Source organism: Scyliorhinus canicula, chromosome 3, assembly GCF_902713615.1.
Source record: "Scyliorhinus canicula chromosome 3, sScyCan1.1, whole genome shotgun sequence".
NCBI classification, from domain to species: domain Eukaryota; kingdom Metazoa; phylum Chordata; class Chondrichthyes; order Carcharhiniformes; family Scyliorhinidae; genus Scyliorhinus; species Scyliorhinus canicula.
In genome coordinates, this window is record NC_052148.1 from 5,637,513 (window position 1) to 5,664,489 (window position 26,977).

Here is a 26,977-nt window from a genome sequence, read left to right on the forward strand (position 1 = left end):
TAGCGCGGGCAAGCCTGCTCGCTGCTCATGTCTGAAACTGTAGGCTGCCTTGGTTGTTAAGGTTGCCTGGGGGGGGGGAGGACTGGTGCGCGCGAGAGGGCGGGCGAGGGAGGGACATTTGCCTAGAGGGATTGTGTTGTAAATAATTTAAAAATTAGTAGGGGTAAATGTCTGTATGGAAAAACTCTTTCAATAAAAATTATTTAAAAAAAAAAAAATAAACGCTAACACACTATAAGCCTTCTTCACGGCTCTATCCACTTGAGTGGCAACATTCTGAGATCAGTGGACATGAACCCCAAGATCTCTCTGTTCCTCCACATTCCTCAGAACCCTGCCGTTGACCCTGTAAACCGCATTCAATTTTTTTCTACCAAAATGAATCACCTCGCACTTATCAGGGTTAACCTCCATCTGCCATATTTGGTCCCAGCTCTGTATCCTATCAATGTCTCTTTGCAGCCTACAACAGCCCTGCACCTCATCCATGGCTCCACCAATCTTTGTGTCATCAGCAAATTCACTGACCCAGCCTTCAGCCCCCTCCTCCAAGTCATTGATAAAAGTCACAAATGAAATGAAATGAAATGAAAATGAAATGAAAATCGCTTTTTGTCACAAGTAGGCTTCAAATAAAGTTACTGTGAAAAGTCCCGTGTCGCCACAATCCGGCGTCTGTTCGGGGAGGCTGGTACGGCAAAAAGCAGAGGACCCAGCACAGAACCCGGTGTTACACCGCTGGTAACTGGTCTCCAGTCTGAAAATTTTCCATCCATCACCACCCTCTGTCTTCTCAGTGCCGCAGTCCCAGTGATAGCCACTGTGCCGCATGCCACCCCTTTCACCATCAGCAAAACGAGATGGGGCAATATTGTTTCAAGTTCTCTATAAACAAACATCACTAGTTTAACTGAAATGATTTTCAATCTGCTGATGTCATCCAGTAAAGATACTTGAGACTGTTAAACTATGTTAGATAAATACAAATATGATTGTTATTTCCCTTTGTATAGAAAAGTTACGCCCAGGTAGTGGGGAAATGGGGTGAGGCCAATCAAATGTCTATGAGGAATAGATAAGGGGTTGGGGAAGCGGGTCCATAAATAAAAGAGGAGGCAAGTTGAAGGAGGCATAAATTAATCAGGGGTTGGGTTATCACTGCTGCCTCACAGCGCCAGAGAACTGGGTTCAATTCCTGCCTCGGTAGATTGTCTGTGTGGCGCTTGTACATTCTCTCCGTGTCTTTGTGGGTTTCCTCTGGGTCCTCCGATTTCCTCCCACAGTCCAAAGATGTGCACATTAGGTGGATTGCTCATGCTAAATAGTCCCAGATGTGCCGGTTAGTGGGGTTTTCAGGGATTGGGCAGGGGAGTGAGCCTAATTCGGTTGCTCTTTCAGAGGGTCGGTGCAGACATGCTGTGCCAAATGGCCTCCATGTCACTTTGTCCTCTTTTCAATATCTGAAGATAATTGGTAAGGGGGGAGAAAAGACTAATGGAGATTTTTATATACTAAAGACTTACATGTACGCTCGGAGGCTGAGACGTCATCACTTTCCTTCTTGTCTGGGTAGATGGCAGTAAGGGAAACATCATATTTGGTGTCAGGATCCAGGTTATCTAAAACCTGGCTTGTCTCATTGCCATTTATAATCATCTGGAAGAATAGGCATTAAGCGAAGGTCAAGATATGTTCAGTGCATGAAACTAATTTGTTGTCTGCAAACTGATTCCCTTAATTAAATGGGTATGTTTGAATTTGATATCACTCAGGGGGCCACAAGAACCTTAAAATCATTTACCAACCCTTGGCTGCAGCCACCTTTCCCAGTGGCATTCCCTCGTGTTCATGTGGAGTATTTCTGCAGAAAATTCAATTGAAGGAATAAACTAATTTGGACGGTTTTGTTCATTGCGCAAATGCTCTTCTTTGAGTGGGCAACTGAGCCGAACATCTCAATACTAAGGAGCATATGGTCCGTGCGGAAAGCAGTTTTCTGATCACCTTCTAGTACAGTAATGCCATTCAGAAAGAATGTGCTGATGTTTCTGCAGGTTACGGTTCAAAGAGCTCATCCCACCCAATTGAGTTTTTGACAATCTCCAAATTTTCCAGTCCTGCCCGTGACTTTGCATGTCCCTGTTGGGAATGGAAAATACCTGCTGTTTTCAGTGTGATCATGCTGCCTCGACCAACAGAGAATGCAACTCATTAGCAAGTGTGGAAAGGATTACAAGGATACAATGAAACATCGTTGCTGGAAAGGAGGAACATTTTCATACATATACAGATCTGTCTGACAGCGGTTTTGCTTCACACTCGCATGTTGCAAGGCAAATTTAAAAATCAGCTGGAGCTACACAGAAGCAGAAAGTATGGATTTCATCACCTCTTTTTTGTCCCCTCCTGCAGATGGAACCCAGCTGATTCTGAACTGGTCCGCCTCCTCCGATCCATGATCCCAGTCCATCCGGAAACTTTTCCTTGTGATGTCTGAGAAGCGTAGGTTTGATGGTGGTGGGGTAGTCGCTGTGGGAGAAGAATGAGACCTTAAATGTACACATGTAGCAGAAAGGTAACAGAATCTGACAGAGTTGAAATGATGAGCAAAGGGAGGATATCTGAGCAAAGATTTGAGATACTGGCACTGATCACAAACAACATGCATTGATAACAGTGTCTTTAATGCAGTAAAATGTCCTGACTCACTTCAGAATATAAAACATAGAACAGTACAGGCACTTCGGCCCTCCATGTTGCGCCGACCTGTGAAACCACTGTCAAGCCCATCTACACTATTCTCTTATCATCCATATGTTTATCCAATGACCATTTAAATGCCCTTAATATTGGCGAGCCCACTACTGTTGCAGGCAGGGCATTCCACGGCCTTTCTACTCTCTGAATTAAGAACCTACCTCTGACATCTGTCCTGTATCTATCTCCCTCAATTGAAAGCTATGTACCCTCTTTCTAGAAATCACCACCCGAAGAAAAAGGTTCTCACTGTCCACCGTATCTAATCCTCTGATCATCTTGTATGCCTCAATTAATTCACATCTAAACCTTCTTTCCTCTAATGAGAACAGCCTCAAGTCCCTCGGCCTTCCCTCATTAGGTATTTCCTCCATACCAGGCAACATCCTGGTGAATCTCCCCTGCACCCTTACCAATGCTTCCATATTCTTCCTGTAATGCAGTGACCAGAATTGCACGCAACACTCCAAATGTTTTATGGGCAGCAGGGTGGCATAGTGGTTAGCATATTTGCTTCACAGCTCCAGGGTCAAGGTTCGATTCCCGGTTTGGGTCACTGTCTGGGCGGAGTCTGCACGTTCTCCCCGTGTTTGCGTGGGTTTCCTCCGGGTGCTCCGCTTCCCTCCCAAAGTTCAAAGATGTGCGGATTAGGTGGATTGGCCAGGCTAAATTGCCCTTAGTGTCCTAAAATAAGGTTAAGGGGGGGGGGGGGTTGTTGGGTTACGGGTATAGGGTAGATACGTGGGCTTGAGTAGGGTGATCATTGCTTGGCACAACATCGAGGGCCGAAGGGCCTGTTCTGTGCTGTACTGTTCTATGTTTCTGTGTTTAAATGTGGCCGCACCAGAGTTTTGTACAGCTGCAATTTGACCTCATGGCTCCGATCTGAATTCCTCTGCCAATAGAAACTAACACACCGTATGCCTTCTTCACAACCCTATCAACCTGGGTGGCAACTTTCAGGGATCTATGTACATGGACAACGAGATCACTCTGCTCATCCACACACCCAAGAATCTCACCATTAGCCCAGCACCCTGTCTTCCTGTTATTCCTTCCAAAATGAATCACCTCACACTTTTCTGCATTAAACTCTATTTCCCATCTCTCAGCCAGCTCTTCAGCTTATCTACGTCCCTCTGTAACTTGCAACAGCCTTCCGCACTGTCCATAACTCCACCGACTTTAGTGCCATCTGCAAATTTAGTCACCCATCCTTGTACGCCCTCCTCCAGTTCATTTATAAAAATGACAAACAGCAGTGGCCCCAAAACACTTCTTTGTGGTACACCACTAGTAACTGAACTCCGGCTGAACATTTCCTATCAACTTTGTCTTCTTCCAGCTAGCCAATTTCTGATCCAAACTGCTAAATCACCCTGAATCCCATGCCTCTGTATTTTCTGCAATAGCCTACCATGGGGAAGCTCATCAAACGCTTTACTGAAATCCATGGACACCAATGAACTGCTTTACCCTCGACCACCTGTTTGGTCACCTTCTCAAAGAACTCAATAAGGTTTGTGAGGCACGGCCTACCCTTCACAAAACCGTGTTGACTATCGCTAATTAAATTATTCCTTTCCAGATGATTATTAATCCTATCTGTTTTGAACCTTTCCAAGACATTGCCCAGAACAGAAGTAAGGCTCACTGGTCTATAGTTACCGGGGGTTGTCTCTATTCCCCTTCCTGAACAAATGGACAACATTTGTTGTCCTCCAACCGACTGGCACTATTCCTGTAGGCAAAGATAACATAAAGATCAAAGCTCAAGGCTCAGCAATCTCTTCCCTTAATTCACAGAGAATCCTAGGATAAATCCCATCAAGCCCAGGGGACTTATCTGTTTTCACACTTTCCAGAATTGCTAACACCTCCTCCTGATGAACCTCATGCCCTTTAAATCTAGTAGCCTGTACCACATTATTCTTCTCAACAACATCGTCTTTTTCCTGAGTGAATACAGATGAAAAAGTTTCATTCAGCACTTCTCCGATCTCTTTGGACTCCACGCAGAACTTCCCTTGACAGGCCCACCTCTTAACCGAGTCATTCTTTTATTCCTGACGTACCTATAGAAGCTTTAGGATTATCCTTGATCCTACCTGACAAAGACTTCTCTTGGCTCTTCTTAGCTCTCTCTTTAGATCCTTCCCAGCTAACTTGTAACTCTCGAGCACCCTAACTGAACCTTCAGATCTCATCTTTACATAAGCCTCCTTCTTCCTCTTGACAAGCGATTCAACTACTTTAGTAAACCACGGTTCCCTCGCTTGACCACTTCCTCCGTGCCTGACAGGCACATAAGAACATAAGAACATAAGAGCTAGGAGCAGCAGTAGGCCACATGGCCACTCGAGCCTGCTCCACCATTCAATGAGATCATGGCTGATCTTTTGTGGACTTAGCTCCAGGGGCAGCACGGTCGCATGGTGGTTAGCATAATTGCTTCACAGCTCCATCTACAAGTTTGCTGACGATACGACCATAGTGGGCCGGATCTTGAATAACGACGAGTCCGAATACAGGAGGGAGACAGAGAACCTAGTGGAGTGGTGTAACGACAACAATCTCTCCCTCAATGCCAGCAAAACTAAAGAACTGGTCATCGACTTCAGGAAGCAAAGTACTGTACACACCCTTGTCAGCATGAACGGAGCCGAGGTGGAGATGGTGAGCAGTTTCAAATTCCTAGGGGTGCACATCACCAAAAATCTATCCTGGTCCACTCACGTCGACGCTATCACCAAGAAAGCACACCAGCGCCTATACTTCCTCAGGAAACTAAGGAAATTCGGCATGTCCACATTAACCCTTACCAACAGATGCACTATAGAAAGCATCCTATCGGGCTGCATCACAGCCTGGTATGGCAACTGCTCGGCCCAGGACCGCAAGGAACTTCAGAGGGTCGTGAATACCGCCCAGTCCATCACATAAACTTGCCTCCCATCCATTGATTCCATCTACACCTCCCGCTGCCGGGGGAAAGCCGGCAGCATAATCAAGGATCCCTCCCACCCGGCTTACTCACTTTTCCAACTTCTTCCGTCGGGCAGGAGATTCAGAAGTCCGAGAACACGCACGAACAGACCAAAAACAGCTTCTTCCCCCCTGTCACCAGACTCCTAAATGACCCTCTTATTTACTGACCTCATTAACACTACACCTGTATGCTTCAACCGATGCCAATGCTTATGTAGTTACATTGTATATCTTGTGTTGCCCTATTATGTATTCTCATGTATTTTCTTGAATTCTGTTTAATTCCCTTTTCTAATGATCTGTTGAGCTGCTTGCAGAAAAATACTTTTCACTGTACCTCGGTACACGTGACAATAAACAAATCCAATCCAATCCAGGGTCCCAGGTTCAATTCCTGGCTGGGTCACTGTCTGTGCGCAGTCTGCACGTTCTCCCCGTGTCTGCGTGGGTTTCCTCCGGGTGCTCCGGTTTCCTCCCACAGTCCAAAGATGTGCGGGTTAGGTGGATTGGCCAGGCGAGATTGCCCTTAGTGTCCTAAAAAATAAGGTTAAGGGGGGGCTGTTGGGTTGTTGGGTTACGGGTATAGGGTGGATACGTGGGCTTGAGTAGGGTGATCATTGCTCGGCACAACATTGAGGGCCGAAGGGCCTGTTCTGTGCTGTACTGTTCTATGTTTCCCGCCCGAACATCATTACCCTGAATCCCTTTATTCTTCAAAAAGCTATCCATATTTCTCTTAAAATCATTTAATGAAGGAGCGTCAACTGCTTCACTGGGCAAGGAATTCCATAGATGCACAGCCCTTTGGGTGAAGAAGTTCCACCTAAACTCAGTCCTCCATCTATTTCCCCTTTTTTTGAATCTGTGCCCAGCTAGTTCTGCTTTCACCCGCCAGTGGAAATAACCTGCCGGCATCGATCCTATCTATTCCCTTCATAATTTTATATGTTTCTAGAAGATCCTACCCTCATCCTTCCAAATTCCAACGAGTACAGACCCAGACAATGCAACTTCTCCTCGTAATCCAACCCTTCATCTCTGGGATTAACCTAGTGAATCTCCTTTGCACAACCTCCAGTACGTCCTTTCTCAGGTAAGGGAACCTAAACTGAACACAATACTCCAGGTTTGGCCTCACTGAAACCTTATACAATTGCAGCATAACCTCACTAGTCATGAACTCCATCTCTCGAGCAATGAATGACAAAATTCCATTTTCTTTCTTAAACAGCTATCGTAACTGTAAAGCAACATTTTGCGACTCATGCACGAGCACACCCAGGTCTCTCTGCACAGCAGCATGTTTTAATATTTTATCATTTAATTAATAATCCTGTTTGCTGTTATTCCTAACAAAGTGGATAACCTCACATTTGTCAACATTGTATTCCATCTGCCAGACCCTAGCCCATTCACTTAACCGATCCAAATTCCTCTGCAGGCTTCCGGACTCCTCTGCACTTTTTGCTTCACCACTCATCTTAGTGTCGTCTGCAGACTTGGACAAATTAATTAACCAATCCTCTATCCGTGCTACTACTTTGCCCATAATGCCATGCATCTTTATCCTGTGCAGCAACCTTTTGTGTGGCATCTTGCCAAAGGTTTACTGTAAATCCAGATATACCACATCCATTCGCTCCCCATTATCTACCGCTCTGGTAAGGTCCTCAAAAAATTCCACTCAATTAGTAAGGCATGACCTTCCCATTTATGAACCCATGCTGCGTCTGCCCAATGGGACAATTTCCATCCAGACGTCTCACTATTTCTTCTTTGATGATAGATTCCAGCATCTTCCCTACTACCGAAGTTAAGCTAACTGATTTATAATTACCCGCTCTCTGCCTACCTCCTTTTTTAAACAGTGGTGTCACGTTTGCTAATTTCCAATCTGCCGGGACCACCCCAGAGTCTAGTGAAATTTGTTAAATTATCACTAGTGCATTTGCAATTTCCCTAGCCATCTCTTTTAGCACTCTGTGATGCATTCCATCAGGGCCAGGAGACTTGTCTACCTTTAGCCCCATGAGCTTGCCCATCACTATCTCCTTCGTGATAACAATCATCACAAGGTCTTCACCTGTCATAGCCTCATTTCTATCAGTCACTGGCATGTTATTTGTGTCTTCCACTGTGAAGACAGACCCAATAAACCTGTTCAGTTCCTCAGCCATTTCTTCAACTCCCATTATTAAATCACCCTTCTCATCCTCGACAGGACAGATATTTACCTGAAAAGCCCCTCATCACCACATTCCGGCGCCTGTTCACTCTCACAATCTATCTTACTCTTCATTATAGCTTTTGTAGTAGATTTCTGTAGCCCCCTAAAGATTTCCCAGTGCTCTAGTCTCCCACTAATCTTTCCCACTTTGGATGCTTTTTCCTTCAGATATCCACGGTCAATTTTCCCTCTTTCTTCTGTCCTTCCTTTTTGTTGGTATAAACTGTGAAAAATCGCTTGGAAGGTTCTCCACTGTTCCTCACCTGTTTCACCATAAAGTCTTTGCTCCCAGTCTACCTCAGCTAGCTCTTCTCTCACCCCATTGTAATCTCCTTTGTTTGAGCACAAAACACTACTGTTTGATTTCACCTTCTCACCCTCCATCTGTATTTTAAATTGCACCATATTGTGATCGCTCCTTCCGAGAGGATCCCGAACTATGAGATCATTAGTCAATCCTGTCTCATGATACAGGACCAGATCTAGGACCGCTTGTTCCCTTGTAGGTTCTATTACATACCATTCTCGGAAACTATCACGGATACATTCTATAAACTCCTCCTCCAGGCTGCACGAGGGGACATAGAACAGTACAGCACAGAACAGGCCCTTCGGCCCTCGATGTTGTGCCGAGCCATGATCACCCTACTGAAACCCACATATCCACCCTATACCCGTAACCCAACAACCCCCCCCCCCCCCTTAACCTTACTTTTTAGGACACTATGGGCAATTTAGCATGGCCAATCCACCTAACCCGCACATCTTTGGACTGTGGGAGGAAACCGGAGCACCCGGAGGAAACCCACGCACACACGGGGAGGACGTGCAGACTCCGCACAGACAGTGACCCAGCCTTGAATCGAACCTGGGACCCTGGAGCTGTGAAGCATTTATGCTAACCACCATGCTACCGTGCGGCCCGCTTTAATAGCTTTAAATTGAGGGGAGATAGATGTAGGACAGATGTCAGAGGTTGGTTCTTTACTCAGAGAGTAGGAAGGGCGTGGAATGCCCAGCCTGCAACAGTAGTGCAGTCGCCAACACTAAACACATTCAAATGGTCATTGGATAGGCATATGGACAATAAGGGAATAGTGTAGATGGGCTTTAGAGGGGTTTCACAGGTCAGCGCAACATCGAGGGCCGAAGGGCCTGTACTGCGCTATAATGTTCTATGTTGTATATAGTTACATTGTGTATCTTGTGTTGCCCTATTATGTATTTTCTGGTATTTTCTTGAATTTTGTCTAATTTCCCTTTCTTATCATGTACTGAATGATCTGTTGAGCTGCTTGCAGAAAAATACTTTTCACTGTACCTCGTTACACGTGACAATAAACAAATCCAATCCAATCCAATCCAAAAGAAAATTCCCTGGCTCTCGGCTGCATAAATCTCCACGGATCCACCCACCCCCGCCCCCATCTGCTCCATGAACCCTTTCAGCTCCTTTGCCATTGCTGGCACCTTGCCCGTTCTCGAACATGACCGGTCCAGGCCTTGATCAACAAGCATGTTGAAATCCCCACCCATAATCAGCCTGTGCGATCATCCCAGGTTGAGGGTCCCACTGAACTTTGGGAAAGGTTGACAGGGTTTATTGCTGCTGTTGCACGGTATGAAAATTCAACAAAATATTTTTCACCCACAAAAGTCAAGGTAAAAGTGATGTAAAAACAAAAAATGCTGGAAATGCCCAGCTGGTCTGGCAACACCTGAAGAGGGAGAAAAAAAGACAACAGGTTTTAAGCAGATGGGAGGTGATTAAAAAAAGTGGGAAGGTCTGTCACAGGATGGAAGGCAGGAGAAATTAAATAACAAAAGAGTTGTCAATGTGGGGATTGGGACAAGATGTGGCCAGAGGAGGCGTGAATCACAGAATAATGAGCAGCTGCTGTCTCAAAGCAGAAACAAGAGAAAAAAGGTTTAAAATCAAAACTTGCAAAGGGAAAGGAACCAAAATGGGGCCTGGATAATGATGTAAAATTGTTGAACACGGTGTTGAGTCCAGGATCTATAAAGCACCTCATCGATAGTTGAGGTGGTTTTTTTCCTGCTCTATTGGAATAATGCTGCTGATCAAGGACAGAGAGACCAACAAGACAGCAAGGCTAAATAAAGGAGATGCAAGCTGAAATGTTGGATACTGACATAAAGCAGAGCGGCTTCACATGTAGGGGTAAAGGATTGGGGGTGGGGGAAAGGGATTGAAGTAAGTTACTGCAAAGGGTCACTAAACTCAACAGCAGGAACAGATCAAAAAAAATGTTTCATTGGAGAATGGAGTTTGAGGAATATTGCGAGTCAGTAGGGTAACATTCCATAAAATACGGGCAGGTTTACTGCGGTTGATTATCTTTTCCATGTCACCTTAGTTACTTTGTAAAAAAATTTAAGAGTACCCAATTACTGTTTTTTTCCAATTCAGGGGGAATTTAGCGGGGCCAATCCACCGAACGTGCACATTAAAGTTACTTGAGACTGTTAAAATACGTTAGATAAATACAAATATGACTCTTATTTACCTTTGTATAGACAAGTTACGCCCAGGTAGTGGGGAAATGGGGTGAGGCCAATCATTTTTCTATGAGGAATAGATAAGGGGTTGGGGAAGCGAGACCATCACTAAAAGAGGAGGCAAGTTCAGGGAGGCATAAATTAATCAGGGGTTGGGTTATCACTGCTGCCTCACAGCGCCAGAGAACTGGGTTCAATTCCTGCCTCGGTAGATTGTCTGTGTGGCGCTTGTACGTTCTCTCCGTGTCTTTGTGGGTTTCCTCTGGGTCCTCCGATTTCCTCCCACAATCTAAAGATGTGCACATTATGTGGATTGGTCATGCTAAATATTCCCTGATGTGCCGGTTAGGGGAGTGCTTCAGGGATTGGGCAGGGGAGTGGGCCTAGATCGATTGCTCTTTCAGAGGGTCGGTGCAGACACACAAGGCCAAATAGCCTCCTTCTACACTGTCGGAATTCTGTGGTTTTATAGATTTATCAGGCTGAAGGTGCTGTATGGCCCAGGAATATTGGACACAAGCAGGCTAGCCAATGAAGCCAATAGATACACTTTGCGACAGCAGAAGCAGAGAATCCAGCGGAACATACTAATCCCACACCCCATCCTGAAGGACATTGCGATCTGCTGCATATCACAATATGCAGCATGTGCTTTCCATGTCACTTTGTCCTCTTTTCAATATTTGAAGATAATTGAAAAGACTAATGGAGAGTTTTATCTATTGAAGATTTACCTGTACGCTGGGAGCCTAAGACGCCATCACTTTCCTTCTTGTCTGAGTAGATGGCAGTAAGGGAAACATCATATTTGGTGTCAGGATCCAGGTTATCTAAAACCTGGCTTGTCTCATTGCCATTTATAATCATCTGGAAGAATAGGCATAAAACGAAGGTCAAGATACGTTCAGTGCATGAAACCAATTTGTTTTCTGCAAACTGATTCCCTTAATTAAATGGGGATGTTTGAATTTGATATCACTCAGGGGGCTGCGATGACCTTAAAATCCTTTACCAACCCTTGGCTGCAGTCACCTTTCCCAGTGGCATTCCCTCGTGGTCATATGGAGTATTTCTGCAGAATATTAAATTGAAGGAATAAACTAATTTGGACGGTTTTGTTCATTACGCAAATGCTCTTCTTTGAGTTGGCAACTGGGCACAACATCTCAAGACTAAAGAGCATATGGTCCGTGCGGAAAGCAGTTTTCTGATCACCTTCTAGTACAGTAATGCCATTCAGAAAGAATGTGCTGATGTTTCTGCAGGTTACGGTTCAAAGAGCTCATCCCACCCAATTGAGTTTTGGCCAATCTCCAAATTTTCCAGTCCTGCCCGTGACTGCGTGTCCCTGTTGGGAATGGAAAATACCTGCTGTTTTCAGTGTGATCATGCCACCATGGCCAACAGAGAATGCAACTCATTAGCAAGTGTGGAAAGGATTACAAGGATACAATGAAACATCGTTCCTGGAAAGGAGGAACATTTTCATACATATACAGATCTGGCTGACAGCGGTTTTGCTTCACACTCGCATGTTGCAAGGCAAATTTAAAAATCAGCTGGAGCTACACAGAAGCAGAAAGTATGGATTTCATCACCTCTTTTTTGTCCCCTCCTGCAGATGGAACCCAGCTGATTCTGTACTGGTCCGGCTCCTCCAATCCATGATCCCAGTCCATCCGGAAACTGTACCCCTTGATGTCCGAGAAGCGTAGGTTTGATGGTGCTGGGACAACCGCTGTGCGAGAAGAATGAGACCATAAATGTACACATGTAGCAGAAAGGTAACAGAATCTGACAGAGTAGAAATGATGAGGGAAGGGAGGCCACCTAAGCAAAGATCTGTGATAATGGTGCTGATCACCAGCAACTTGCATTTATAAAAGTGCCTTTCATGCAGTAACATGTCCCGCAGCACTTCAGAACATAGAACATTACAGCGGAGTACAAGCCTTTGGCCCTCCGTGATGCTCCGACCTGTGACACAAAGCTAAAGCTTTATCATCCATACGTTTATCCAATGACCATTTAAATGCCCTTAATATTGGCGAATTGACTACTGTTGCAGGTCAGGTGTTCCACGACCTTACTACTTTCTGAGTAAAGAACCTACCTCTGACATCTGTCTTCTATCTATCTCCCCTCAATTTGAAGCTATGTCCCCTCGTTCTAGACAACACCAGCTGAGGAAAAAGGCTCTCATTGTCCATCCTCATCCTCTGATCATCTTATATGCTTCAATTAAGTTACCTCTTAACCTTCTTCTCTCCAACAAAAACAGCCTCAAGTCCCTCAGCTTACCCTCATAAGATCTTCCCTCCATATCAGGCAACATCCTGGTAAATCTCCTCTGCACCCTTTCCAATCCTTTCACATCTTTCCTATAATGCAGCGACCAGAACTGCACGCAATACTGCAAATGTGGCCGCACCAGAGATTTGTACAGCTGCAACATGACCTCATGGCTCCGAAACTCAATCTCTCTACCAATAAAAGCTAAATAAGAAGTGTTACAACACCAGGTTAAAGTCCAACAGTTTTGTTTCAAACATGAGCTTTCGGAGCACTGCACCTTCCAAAGCTAACACACCGTACGCCTTCTTCATAACCCTATCAACCTGGGTGGCAACTTTCAGGGATCTATTTACATGGACACCGAGATCTCTCTGCTCATCCACACGACCAAGAATCTTACCATTAGCCCAGTACTCTGTCTTCCTGTTATTCCTTCCAAAATTAATCACCTCACACTTTTCTGCATTAAACTCCATTTGCCACCTGTCAGTCCAGCTCTGCAGGTTATACTGTTCCTCTGTAACTTGTAATATCCTTCCGCACTGTCCACAGCTCCACTGACTTAAGTGTCATCTGCAAATATACTCAACCATCCTTTTACGCCCTCCTCCAGGTCATTTATAAAAATGGCAAACAGCAGTGGCCCCAAAACAGATCCTTCTGGTCCACCACTCACAACTGAACTCCAGGCTGAACATTTCCCATCACCCACCACCCTTTGTCTACTTCCAGCGAGCCAATTTCTGATCCAAACTGCTAAATCCTCTGAATCCCATGCCTCCGTATTTTCTGCAATAGCCGACCGTGGTGATCCATATCAAATGTTTACTGAAATCCATATACACCACATCAACTACTTTACACTCATCCACTGGTTTGGTCACCTTCTCAAAGAACTCAATAAGGTTTGTGAGGCATGACCTATCCTTTACAAAACGGTGTTGACTATCTCTAATCAAGTTATTCCTTTCCAGATGATTATAAATCCTATCTCTTATGAACCTTTCCAAGACTTTGCCCACAACAAAAGTAAGGCACACTGGTCTATCATTATTAGGGTTGTCTCTACTCCCCTTCTTGAACATGGGGGCAACATTTGCTGTCTTCCAGTCTTCTGGCACTATTCCTGTAGACAAAGATAACGGAAGATCAAAGCCAAAGGCTCAGCAATCTCTCCCCTTACTTCACAGAGAATCCGTGGATAAATCCCATCCGGCCCAGGGGACTTACCTATGTTCACACTTTCCCGAATTGTTAACACCTCCTCCTCATGAACCTCAAGCCCTTCTCGTCTAATAGCCTGTATCTCAATATTCTTCTCAACAACATCGTCTGTTTCCTGTGTGAATATTGACGAAAAATATTCATTTCGCACCTCTTCTATCTCCTCGGACTCCACGCACAACTTCCCGTGACAGGCCCTCCTCTTCCCCTAGTCATTCTTTTATTCCTGACATACCAATAGGAAGCTTCATGGTTGTCTTTGATCATCCCTGCCAAAGATTTCTCAAGTCCAATCCAGGCTCTTCTCAGCTCTCTCTTTAGATCCTTCCCAGCTAACTTATAACTCTCGAGTGCCCTCACTGAACCTTCACGTATCATCTTTACATAAGCCTCCTTCTTCCTCTTGACAAGTGATTCAACTACTTTCATAAACCACGGTGCCCTCGCTCGACCACTTCCTCACTGCCTGACAGGTACATAAGAACATAAGATCATAAGAACTAGGAGCAGGAGTAGGCCACCTGGCCCCTCGAGCCTGCTCTGCCATTCAATGAGATCATGTCTGATTTTTTTTTTTTGTGGAATCAGCTCCACTTTTCGGCCCTAACACCATAACCCGTAATCCCTTTATTCTTCAAAAAAACTATCTATCTTTATCTTAATAATATTTAATGATGAAGCCTCAACTGCTTCACTGGACAAGGAATTCCATAGATGCACAACTCATTGGATGGAGACGTTCCTCCTAAACTCAGACCTTAATATATTTCCCCTTATTTTCAGGCTATGCCCCCTAGTTCTGCTTTCACCCGCCAGTGAAAACAACCTTCCCGCAGCTATCCTATCTATTCCCTTCATAATTTTACATGTTTATATCAGATCCCGCCTCATCCTTCTAAATTCCAATGAGTACAGTCCCAGTCTACTCAACCGCCCCTCGTAATCCAACCCCTTCAGCTCTGGGATTAACCTAGTGAATCTCCTCTGCACGTCCTCCAGCACCAGTACGTCCTTTCTCAGGTAAGGTGACCAAAACTGAACTTAATACTCCAGGTGTAGCCTCACTAACACCTTATACAATTGCAGCATAACCTCCCTGGTCTTAAACTCCATCCCTCCAGCAATGAAGGACAAAATTCCATTTGCCTTCTTAATCACCTGTTGCACCTGTAAACCACCTTTCTGTGACTCATGCACGAGCACACCCAGGTCTCTCTGCACAGCAGCATGCTTTAATATATTATCATATAAATAATAATCCTGTTTGCTGTTATTCCTACCAAAATGGATAACCTCACATTGTTAACATTGTATTCCATCTGCCAGACCCTAGCCCATTCACTTAACCTATCCAAATCCCTCTGCAGACTTCCGGTATCCTCTGCACTTTTTGCTTGCTCCTACTTTACCCTTAATGCCAAGGATCTTTACCTTATGCAGCAATCTTTTGTGTGGCACCTCATCAAAGGCTTTCTGGAAATCCAGATATACCACATCCATTGGCGCGCGTTATCTACCTCACTAGTAACGTCCTCAAAGTATTCCACTAAATTAGTAAGGCATGACCTGCCCTTTATAAACCCATGCTGCATCTGCCCAATGGGACAATTTCGATCCAGACGTCTCACTATTTCTTCTTTGATGAAATCTAGGGATTTCATCTATTTAGATGAAATTTAGGGCAGCACGGTAGCATGGTGGTTAGCATAAATGCTTCACAGCTCCAGCGTCCCAGGTTCAATTCCCGGCTGGGTCACTGTCTGTGCGGAGTCTGCACGTCCTCCCCGTGTGTGCGTGGGTTTCCTCCGGGTGCTCCGGTTTCCTCCCACAGTCCAAAGATGTGCGGGTTAGGTGGATTGGCCATGCTAAATTGCCCATAGTGTCCTAAAAAAAAGTAAGGTTAAGCGGGGGGGGGGGGGGGGTTGTTGGGTTACGGGTATAGGGTGGATACGTGGGTTTGAGTAGGGTGATCATGGCTTGGCACAACATCGAGGGCCGAAGGGCCTGTTCTGTGCTGTACTGTTCTATGATGTGGAGATGCCGGCGTTGGACTGGGGTGAGCACAGTAAGAAGTCTTACAACACCAGGTTAAAGTCCAACAGGTTTGTTTCAAACACGAGCTTTCGGAGCACGGCTCCTTCTTCAGGTGAAGAAGGAGCTTCTATCACCTGAAGAAGGAGCCGTGCTCCGAAAGCTCGTGTTTGAAACAAACCTGTTGGACTTTAACCTGGTGTTGTAAGACTTCTTACTGTACTGTTCTATGTTCTATGATAGATTCCAGCATCTTCCCTACTACCGAAGTTGAGCTAACTGGCCAATAATTACCCGCTCTCTGCCTACCTCCTTTTTTAAACAGTGGTGTCACGTTTGGAAATTCCAATCCGCCAGGACCACCCCAGAGTCTAACCTTTAGCCCCATTAGCTTGCCCATAACTATCTCCTTTGTGATAACAATCATCTCAAGGTCCTCACCTGTCATTGCCTCATTTCTATTAGTCACTGGATGTTCTGTGTGCCTTCCACCGTGAAGACCGACCCAAAAAACCTGTTCAGTTCCTCAGCCATTTCCTCATCTCCCATTAATAAATCTCCCTTCTCATCCTCTAAAGGTCCAATATTTACCTTCGCCACTCTTTTTTTTCTATATATTTGCAGAAACATTTACTACTTGTTTTTATATTCTGAGCACGTTTACTCTCGTAATCTATTTTACTCATCTTTATAGTTTTTTTAGTAGCTTTCTGCAGCCCCCTAAAGATTTCCCTGTCCTCTAGTCTCACACTAATCTTTGCCACTTTGTGTGCTTTTTCTTTCAATTTGATTCTTTCCCTTATTTCCTTAGGTATCCATGGTCGACTTTCCCTCTTTCTCCCATCCTTCATTTTTGTTGGTACAAAGCTTTACTGAGCACAGTGAAAAATCGCTTGACAGGTTTTCCACTGTTCATCAATGGTTTCACCATAAAGTCGTTGCTCCCAGTCTACTTTAGTTAGCTCTTCTTTCATCCCATTGTTATCTGCTTTGTTTGAGCACAAAACACGAGTCTTTGATTTCGTCTTCTCACCCTCCATCTGTATTTTAAATTCAACCATATTGTGATTGCTCCTTCCGAGATGATACCTAATTATCAGATCATTAGTCAATCCTCTCTCATTACACAGAACCAGACCTAGGACCGCTTGTTCCCTTGTAGGTTCCATTACATACTGTTCTTGGAAACTATCTTGGATACATTCTGTTATCTCCTCCTCCAGGCTGCCTTGACCGACCTGGTTAAACCAATCAACATGTAGATTAAAGTGCCCCATGATAACGACTGTACCATTTATGCATGCATCAGTTATTTCTTTGTTTATTGTCTGCCCCACCATGTTGTTACTATTTGGTGGCCTATAGACTCCTCCCATCAGTGACTTTTTCTCCTTACTATTCCTAATTTCTACCCAAATGGATTCAACCTTATTCTCCCTAGCACTGATGTCATCCCTTACTATTGCCCAATGTCATCCTTAAATAACAGAGCTACACCACCCTTACCATCCACTCAGTCCTTCCGAATAGTTCTGTATTTATCAAGGACGACGATAAAAGTCCAAAAGTCTTGCTCACCCCCTCCGAGTCCCCAACTAAGTTCCCATCCCCATCAACCACTTTCCCTATTTCCCTCGCTGCCTCCCTTTGTCTGAGCTGCTGTGCAAGCATCCTCCTGGCCTTTTCCCCGTGTTCGTACACCGCTCCCTTCACCTTCCTGAGCTGCTCCACTGCCCGACCTGTAGTTCACAATCTATATTACGCCTGCAGACTCCGGCGTTCCCTCAATAGCCCCGCCTCTGGAGCCTCCGCATTCCTCCTATCCACTCGTAGGCTCTCTCTTACCAGTCGGCCCGCCTCTCCCTATCCGTCCTGTCCCTGTGAGCCCGGATCAATATCAGCTCTCCTCTCAGCAACGCCTTCAACGCTTCCCAGACCACCGCTGCTGAGACCTCCCCCGTATCGTTTACCTGCAGGTAGTTCAGCATCCACTTCCTCTAACTCTCGCAGACCACTTCGTCCGCCAACAGCCACACATCCAATCTCCACTGTGGGCGCTGCTTACTATCCATACTGACCTGCAGGTCCACCCAGTACGGAGCATGGTCCAATACCGAATACCCCGTGTCCACCACCCTCGCCAACAGGGCCCTGCCCACAACCATGAAATCAACCGGGATTACACCTTGTGAACGTGGGAGAAGGGAAATAATTCCCTGCCTCTCGGCTTCCCAAATCTCCACGGATCCACTCCCCTCCCATCTGCTCCATGAATCCTTTCAGCTCCTTTGCCATTGCTGGCACCTTTCCTGTTCTCGAACATGATCGGTCCACGCCTTGATCAATAACCATGTTGAAATCCCCACCGATAATCAGCCTGTGCGATCATCCCAGGTTGAGGGTCCCACTGAACTTTGGGAAAGGTTGACAGGGTTTATTGCTGCTGTTGCACGGTATGAAAATTCAACAAACATTTTTTGCCCACAAAAGCCAAGGTAAAAGTGATGTAAAAACAAAAAATGCTGAAAATTCTCAGCTGCTCTGGAACATGAAGAAAAAAAAGTCAACATGTTTTAAGCAGATGGGCGGTGATTAAAAAAAGTGGGAAGGTCTGTCACAGGGTGGAGGGCAGGAGAAATTAAATAACAAAAGAGTTGTCAATGTGGGGAATGTGACAAGATGTGGCCAGAGGAGGCGTGAATCACAGAATAATGAGCAGCTGCTGTCTCAAAGCAGAAACAAGAGAAAAAAGGGATAAAATCAAAACTTGCAAAGGGAAAGGAACCAAAATGGGGCCTGAGGTAATGATGTAAAATTGTTGAACACGGTGGTGAGTCTAGGATGCTGCAAAGCACCTCCTCGGAAGTTGAGGAAGTGTTTGTCAAGCTCTATTGAAATAATGCTGCTGATCAAGGACAGAGAGATCAGCAAGACAGCAAGGCTAAATAAAGGAGATGCAAGCTGAAATGTTGGATACTGGAATAAAGTGGAGCGACTTCCATGTAGGGGTAAAGGATTGGAGGTGTGGGAAAGGGATTGCAGTAAGTTACTGAAAGGGTCACTAAACTCAACAGAGGGAGAGTTTAGTGTGGCCAGTCCACATACCCTGCACATCTTTAGATTGTGGGGGTGAAACCCGCGCAGACATGGGGAGAATGTGCAAACTTGACACGGACAGTGACCCAGGGCCGGGATTCGAACCCGGCTCCTCAAAGAACATGGAACATAGAACAGTGCAGTACAGAACAGGCCATTCGGCCCTCAATGTTGTGCCGATCATTGTCCGAAACCAAGATTAAGCTATCCCACTCCGTGTCATTCTGGTCTGCTCCATGTTCCTGTGCAATAAATGCTTGAAAGTTCCTAAACTGTCTGACTTCACTATCACAGCAGGCAGTCCATTCCACACCCTAACCACTCTCTGAGTAAAGAACCTACCTCGGACATCCCTCCCATATCTCCCATCCTGAATCGTATAACTATGCCCCTTTGTAACAGCTACATCCACCTGAGGAAATAGTCTCTGAATGTCCACTGTATCTAACCCCCTCATCATTTTCTCAGTCACTATTATGTTGCCTCTCATCCACCTCGGCTCCAAAGAGAAAAGCCCTAGCTCCCTCAACCTTTCCTCATAAGACCTATCCTGCAATCCAGGCAGCATCCTGGTAAATCTCCTTTGCACCATTTCCAATGCTTCCACATCCTTCCTGTAATGAGGTGACCAGAACTGCACACAATGCTCCAAATGTGGTCTCACCAGGGTCAGGTATAGTTGCAGCAAAACCCCGCGGCTCTTAAACTCAAGCCCCCGTTAATGAACGCTAACACACTATAAGCCTTCTTCACAGCCCTATCCACTTGAGTGGCAATCTTCAAAGATCTGTGGACATGAACCCCAAGATCTCTCTGTTCCTCCACATTCCTCAGAACCCTGCCGTTGACCCTGTAATCCGCATTCATGTTTATTCTACCAAAATGTATCACCTCGCACTTATCAGGGTTAACCTCCATCTGCCATTTTTCGGCCCAGCTCTGCATCCTATCAATGTCTCTTTGCAGCCTACAACAGCCCTGCACCTCATCCATGGCTCCACCAATCTTTGTGTCATCAGCAAATTTACTGACCCACCCTTCAGCCCCCTCCTCCAAGTCATTGATAAAAGTCACAAATGAAATGAAATGAAATGAAATGAAAATGAAATGAAAATCGCTTATTGTCACATGTAGGCTTCAAACAAAGTTACTGTGAAAAGCCCCTAGTCGCCACAATCCGGCGCCTGTTCGGGGAGGCTGGTACGGCAAAAAGCAGAGGACCCAGCACTGATCCCTGTGGTACACCGCTGGTAACTGGTCTCCAGTCTGAAAATTTTCCATCCATCACCACCCTCTGTCTTCTCAGTGCCGCAGTCCCAGTGCTAGCCACTGTGCCGCATGCCAGCCCTTTCACCTTCAGCAAAACGGTATGGGGCAATATTGTTTCAAGTTTTCTAAAAACCAACATCACTAGTTTAACTGAAATGATTATCATTCTGCTGATGTCATCCAGTAAAGATACTTGAGACTGTTAAAATATGTTAGATAAATACAAATATGATTGTTATTTCCCTTTGTATAGACAAGTTACGCCCAGGTAGTGGGGAAATGGGGTGAGGCCAATCATTTTTCTATGAGGAATAGATAAGGGGTTGGGGAAGCGAGACCATCAATAAAAGAGGAGGCAAGTTGAAGGAGGCATAAATTAATCAGGGGTTGGGTTATCACTGGTGCCTCACAGCGCCAGAGAACTGGGTTCAATTCCTGCCTCGGTAGATTGTCTGTGTGGCGCTTGTACGTTCTCTCCGTGTCTTTGTGGGTTTCCTCAGGGTCCTCCGATTCCTCCCACAATCCAAAGATGTGCACATTAGGTTGATTGGTCATGCTAAATATTCCCAGATGTGCCGGTTAGGGGGGGTTTCAGGGATTGGGCAGGGGAGTGGGCCTAGTTCGGTTGCTCTTTCAGAGGGTTGGTGCAGACACACAAGGCCAAATAGCCTCCTTCTACACTGTCGGAATTCTATGGTTTTATAGTTTTATCTGGCTGAAGGTGCTGTATGGCCCAGGAATATTGGACACAAGCAGGCTAGCCAATGAAGCCAATAGATACACTTTGCTACAGCAGAAGCAGAGAATCCAGGGGAACATACTAATCCCACACCCCATCCTGAAGGACATTGTGATCTGCTGCACATCACAATATGCAGCATGTGCTTTCCATGTCACTTTGTTCTCTTTTCAATATTTGAAGATAATTGGTAAGGGGGTAGGAAAGACAAATGGAGATCTTTATATACTAAAGACTTACATGTACGCTCGGAGCCTAAGATGTCAATACTTTCCATCTTGTCTGGGTAGATGGCAGTAAGGGAAATATTATATTTGGTGTCAGGATCCAGGTTATCAAAAACGTGGTTTTCCTCATTGCCATGTATAATAATCTGGAAGAATAGGCATAAAGCGAAGGTCAAGATACGTTCAGTGCATGAAACCAATTTGTTTTCTGCAAACTGATTCCCTTAATTAAATGGGGATGTTTGAATTTAATATCACGCAGTGGGCTGCAAGGTCCTTAAAATCCTTTACCAACCCTTGGCTGCAGCCACCTTTCCCAGTGGCATTCCCTCGTGGTCATGTGGAGTATTTCTGCAGAAAATTCATTTGAAGGAATGAACTAATTTGGACTGTTTTGTTCATTGCGCAAATGCTCTTCTTTGAGTGGGCAACTGAGCCCAACATCTCAATACTAAAGAGCATATGGTCCGTGCGGAAAGCAGTTTTCTGATCACCTTCTAGTACAGTAATGCCATTCAGAAAGAATGTGCTGATGTTTCTTCAGGTTACGGTTCAAAGAGCTCATCCCACCCAACTGAGTTTTGGCCAATCTCCAAATTTTCCAGTCCTGCTGGTGTCTTTGCATGTCCCTGTTGGGAATGGAAAATACCTGCTGTTTTCAGTGTGATCATGCCCCCACGGCCAACAGAGAATGCAACTCATTAGCAAGTGTGGAAAGGATTACAAGGATGCAATGAAACATCGTTCCAGGAAAGGAGGAACATTTTCACACATATACAGATCTGTCTGACAGCGGTTTTGCTTCACACTCGCATGTTGCAAGGCAAATTTAAAAATCAGCTGGAGCTACACAGAAGCAGAAAGTATGGATTTCATCACCTCTTTTTTGTCCCCTCCTGCAGATGGAACCCAGCTGATTCTGAACTGATCCACCTCCTCCAATCCATGATCCCAGTTCATCCGGAAACCTTTCCTCGTGATGTCCGAGAAGCGTAGGTTTGATGATGCTGCGATATTCCCTGTGGGAGAAGAATGAGACCTTAAATGTACACATGTAGCAGAAAGGTAACAGAATCTGACAGAGTAGAAATGATGAGGAAAGGGAGGATATCCCTTTGAGATTTGAGATACTGACACTGATCACAAACAACATGCATTGATAACAGTGCCTTTACTGCAGTAAAATGTCCTGAGTCACTTCAGAACATAGAACAGTACAGGTACTTCGGCCCTCCAAGAGTAGGAAGGCAATGCAGGCATCCCCTGCGGTCATCTCCCTGCAAAACAGATATACCGCTTTGGATACTGTTGAGGGAGATGGCTCACCAGGGGAAGGCAGCAGCAGCCAGGTTCATGGCACCGTGGCTGGCTCTGCTGTGCAGCAGGGCAGAAAGAAAAATGGCACGGCTATAGCAATAGGGGATTTGATCGTAAGGGGAACAGACAGGCGGTTCTGTGGACGCAATCGAGATTCCAGGATGGTATGTTGCCTCCCTGGTGCAAGGGTCAAGGATGTCTCGGAGCGGCTGCAGGACATTCTGGGGGGGAGGGTGAACAGCCAGCTGTCGTGGTGCACATAGGCACCAACGGTCTAGGTAAAAAACGGGATGAGGTCCTACAAGCGGAATTCAGGGAGTTAGGAGTTAAGCTAAAAAGTAGGACCTCAAAGGTAGTAATCTCAGGATTGCTACCAGTGCCACGAGCTAGTCAGAGTAGGAATGTCAGGATAGATATGATGAATGCGTGGCTCGAGAGATGGTGCAAGAGGGATGGATTCAAATTACTGGGGCATTGGGGCCGGTTTTGGGGGAGGTGGGACCAGTACAAACCGGACGGTCTGCACCTGGGTAGGACTGGAACTGATGTCTGGGGGGTGTTTGCTGGAGCTGTTGGGGAGGGTTTAAACTAATGTGGCAGGGGGATGGGAACCGATGCAGGAAGTTGGAAGGTAGTAAAACAGGGACAGAAGCAAAAGGAAGTAAGGGGGAAAGTGCAAGGCAGAGAAGACATCGTCAAAAATCAAAAAGGGTGACGGTACAAGGTACAGTGAGTGAGGGGAGTTCAGTGAATAGGTCAGTAATACTAAAAGGAGTAAAACTGGAGATGTTAAGATTCAAAACAGAGATAAAAAAACCAACATAAGTGTACTTTACCTGAATGCTCGTAGTATTCGGAATAAAGTAAATGAGTTGATGGCGCAAATTATCGTGAATGACTATGATTTAGTGGCCATTACTGAAACATGGTTAAAGGATGGTCACGACTGGGAGTTAAATATCCGAGGGTATCAAACTATTCGGAAGGACAGAATGGATGGTAAGGGAGGTGGTGTTGCTCTGTTATGTAAGTATGACATCCGGGCAATAGTTAGGGATGATATCGGTGCTATGGAGGATAAGGTTGAATCCATTTGGGTGGAAATCAGGAATAGTGAGGCGAAAAAGTCACTGATAGGAGTAGTCTATCGGCCACCAAATAGTAACGTTATGATGGGGCAGGCAATAATCAAAGAAATAACTAATGCATGTAGAAATGGTACAGCAGTTATCATGGGGGATTTTAATTTACATGTCGATTGGTTTAACCTTGAGGAGGAGTTTATAGAATGTATCCGCGATAGTTTCCTAGAACAGTATGTAATGGAACCTACGAAGGAACAAGCGGTCCTAGATCTTGTCCTGTGTAATGAGACAGGATTGATTCATGATCTCATAGTTAGGGATCCTCTCGGAAGGAGCGATCACAATATGGTGGAATTTAAAATACAGATGGAGCGTGAGAAGGTAAAGTCAAATACTAGTGTTTTGTGTTTAAACAAAGGAGATTACAATGGGATGAGAGTAGAACTAGCTAAGGTAGACTGGGAGCAAAGACTTTATGGTGGAACGGTTGAGGAACAGTGGAGAACCTTCCAAGCGATTTTTCACAGTGCTCAGCAAAGGTTTTTCCCAACAAAAAGTAAGGACGGTAGAAAGAGGGAAAATCGGTCGTGGATATCTAAGGAAATAAGGGAGAGTATCACATTGAAGGAAAAAGCATACAAAGAGGCAAAGATTGATGGGAGACTAGAAGACTGGGAAATCTTTAGGGGGCAACAGAAAGCTACTAAAAAAGCTATAAAGAAGAGTAAGGTAGAGTATGAGAGTAAACGTACTCAGAATATAAAGACAGACAGCAAAAGTTTTTACAATTATATAAAGCAAAAAAGAGTGGCTAAGGTAAATATTGGTCCTTTAGAGGATGAGAAGGGAATTTTAATAATGGGATATGAGGAAATGGCTGAGGAACTGAACAGGTTTTTTGGGTCGGTCTTCACAGTGGAAGACACAAATAACATGCCAGTGACTGATAGAAATGAGGCTATGACAGGTGAGGACCTTGAGAGGATTGTTGTCACTAAGGAGGTAGTGATGGGCAAGCTAATGGGGCTAAAGGTAGACAAGTCTCCTGGCCCTGATGGAATGCATCCCAGAGTGCCAAAAGAGATTGCTAGGGAAATTGCAGATGCACTAGTGAAGATTTACCAAAATTCACTAGACTCTGGGGTGGTCTTGGTGGATTGGAAGTTAGCAAACGTGACACCACTGTTTAAAAAAGGAGGTAGGCAGAGAGCAGGAAATTATAGGCCAGTGAGCTTAACGTCGGTAGTGGGGAAGATGCTGGAAACTATCATCAAGGAAGAAATAGCGAGGCATCTGGATAGAAATTGTCCCATTGGGCAGACGCAGCATGGGTTCATAAAGGGCAGATCGTGCCTAACTAATTTAGTGGAATTTTTTGAGGACATTACCAGTGCAGTAGATAACGGGGAGCCAATGGATGTGGTATATCTGCATTTCCAGAAAGCTTTGGACAAGGTGCCACACAAAAGGTTGCTGCATAAGATAAAGATGCATGGCATTAAGGGTAAAGTAGTAGCATGGATAGAGGATTGGTTATTATTGGTTATTGTTATTGGTTATTGGTTATTGTTCTTATGTTCTTATGTTCTTATCTTCTTATGTTCAAAGAGTGGGGATTAATTGGTGCTTCTCTGGTTGGCAATCAGTAGCTAGTGGTGTCCCTCAGGGATCCGTGTTGGGCCCACAATTGTTCACAATTTACATAGATGATTTGGAGTTGGGGACCAAGGGCGATGTGTCCAAGTTTGCAGATGACACTAAAATGAGCGGTAAAGCGAAAAGTGCAGAGGATACTGGAAGTCTGCAGAGGGATTTGGATAGGTTAAGTGAATGGGTTAGGGTCTGGCAGATGGAATACAATGTTGACAAATGTGAGGTTATCCATTTTGGAAGGAATAACAGTAAAAGGGATTATTATTTAAACAATAAAACATTAAAGCATGCTGCTGTGCAATGAGACCTGGGTGTGCTAGTGCATGAGTCACAGAAAGTTGGTTTACAAGTGCAACAGGTGATTAAGAAGGCAAATGGAATTTTGTCCTTCATTGCTAGAGGGATGGAGTTTAAGACTAGGGAGGTTATGCTGTAATTGTATAAGGTGTTAGTGAGGCCACACCTGGAGTATTGTGTTCAGTTTTGGTCTCCTTACTTGAGAAAGGACGTACTGGCACTGGAGGGTGTGCAGAGGAGATTCACGAGGTTAATCCCAGAGCTGAAGGGGTTGGATTACGAGGAGAGGTTGAGTAGACTGGGACTGTACTCATTGGGATTCAGAAGGATGAGGGGGGATCTTATAGAAACATTTAAAATTATGAAGTGAATAGATAGGATCGATGCCGGCAGGTTGTTTCCACTGGTGGGTGAAAGCAGAACTAGGTGTCATAGCCTCAAAATAAGGGGAAGTAGATTTAGGACTGAGTTTAGGAGGAACTTCTTCACCCAAAGGGTTGTGAATCTATGGAATTCCTTGCCCAGTGAAGCAGTTGAGGCTCCTTCGTTAAATGTTTTTAAGGTAAAGATAGATTGTTTTTTGAAAAATAAAGGGATTAAGGGTTATGGTGTTCGGGCCGGAAAGTGGAGCTGAGGCCATAAAAGATCAGCCATGATCTCATTGAATGGCAGAGCAGGCTCGAGGGGCCAGATGGCCTACTCCTGCTCCTAGTTCTTATGTTCTTATGTTGAACGGTGGAACAGGCTCAGGAGACCCAGCAGCCTCTATAGACAGTGACAATCACGGCCTTCCCTCTTGACACAGATCGGCCACTGGAACACCTCTGGATCTGATATGCCCAATATTCCCGTAAACTCAGGAGTAGGAGGAGGGGATGTGAGAAGGGAGGAGCTCACGCTGGTCAATAAGAGGGTTTGCAATGTTAGTGGCAGAGGGGAAGGCTAGCCAGGATATAACCATGCAGGGAAGGCATTGTGGGAGAGCTTCCCTGTTTGACCAGAGGTTCTGTAGCCCACCTATCGATGCCACATCAGCAGCTTCCCTGCCCATAGACCAGCAGAGTCCTCACACCACCCGCACAGTAAAGTTTAATTCTAATCAGCTGGGGAGAGACAGAGAGAGCGAGAGAGAGGTCAGAAATTCACACTTTCAGTTCAGGCAGAATCCATCTCGAATCCCCACCGGGAATCTGTTGGGGAAAATCACAGACACCCTCTGGAGCTCAGAGAGATTTTAGGGGTGAAACTTTGA

The 26,977-nt window shown here is 45.2% G+C and overlaps 1 protein-coding gene across 1 annotated transcript in view; it reads right to left on the reverse strand.

Moving 5' to 3' along the window:
* LOC119963790 overlaps window positions 1-26,977 on the reverse strand; it is a 1,053,439-nt gene that overhangs the window by 941,578 nt on the left and 84,884 nt on the right. The window contains exons 17-22 of the mRNA XM_038793076.1: window positions 22,253-22,392; window positions 21,387-21,519; window positions 12,091-12,230; window positions 11,227-11,359; window positions 2,390-2,529; window positions 1,524-1,656 (exon numbers count right to left, since the gene is read on the reverse strand). Coding sequence (XP_038649004.1) covers window positions 1,524-1,656; window positions 2,390-2,529; window positions 11,227-11,359; window positions 12,091-12,230; window positions 21,387-21,519; window positions 22,253-22,392 — 819 coding nt within the window. The remainder of the gene's footprint in view (window positions 1-1,523; window positions 1,657-2,389; window positions 2,530-11,226; window positions 11,360-12,090; window positions 12,231-21,386; window positions 21,520-22,252; window positions 22,393-26,977) is intronic.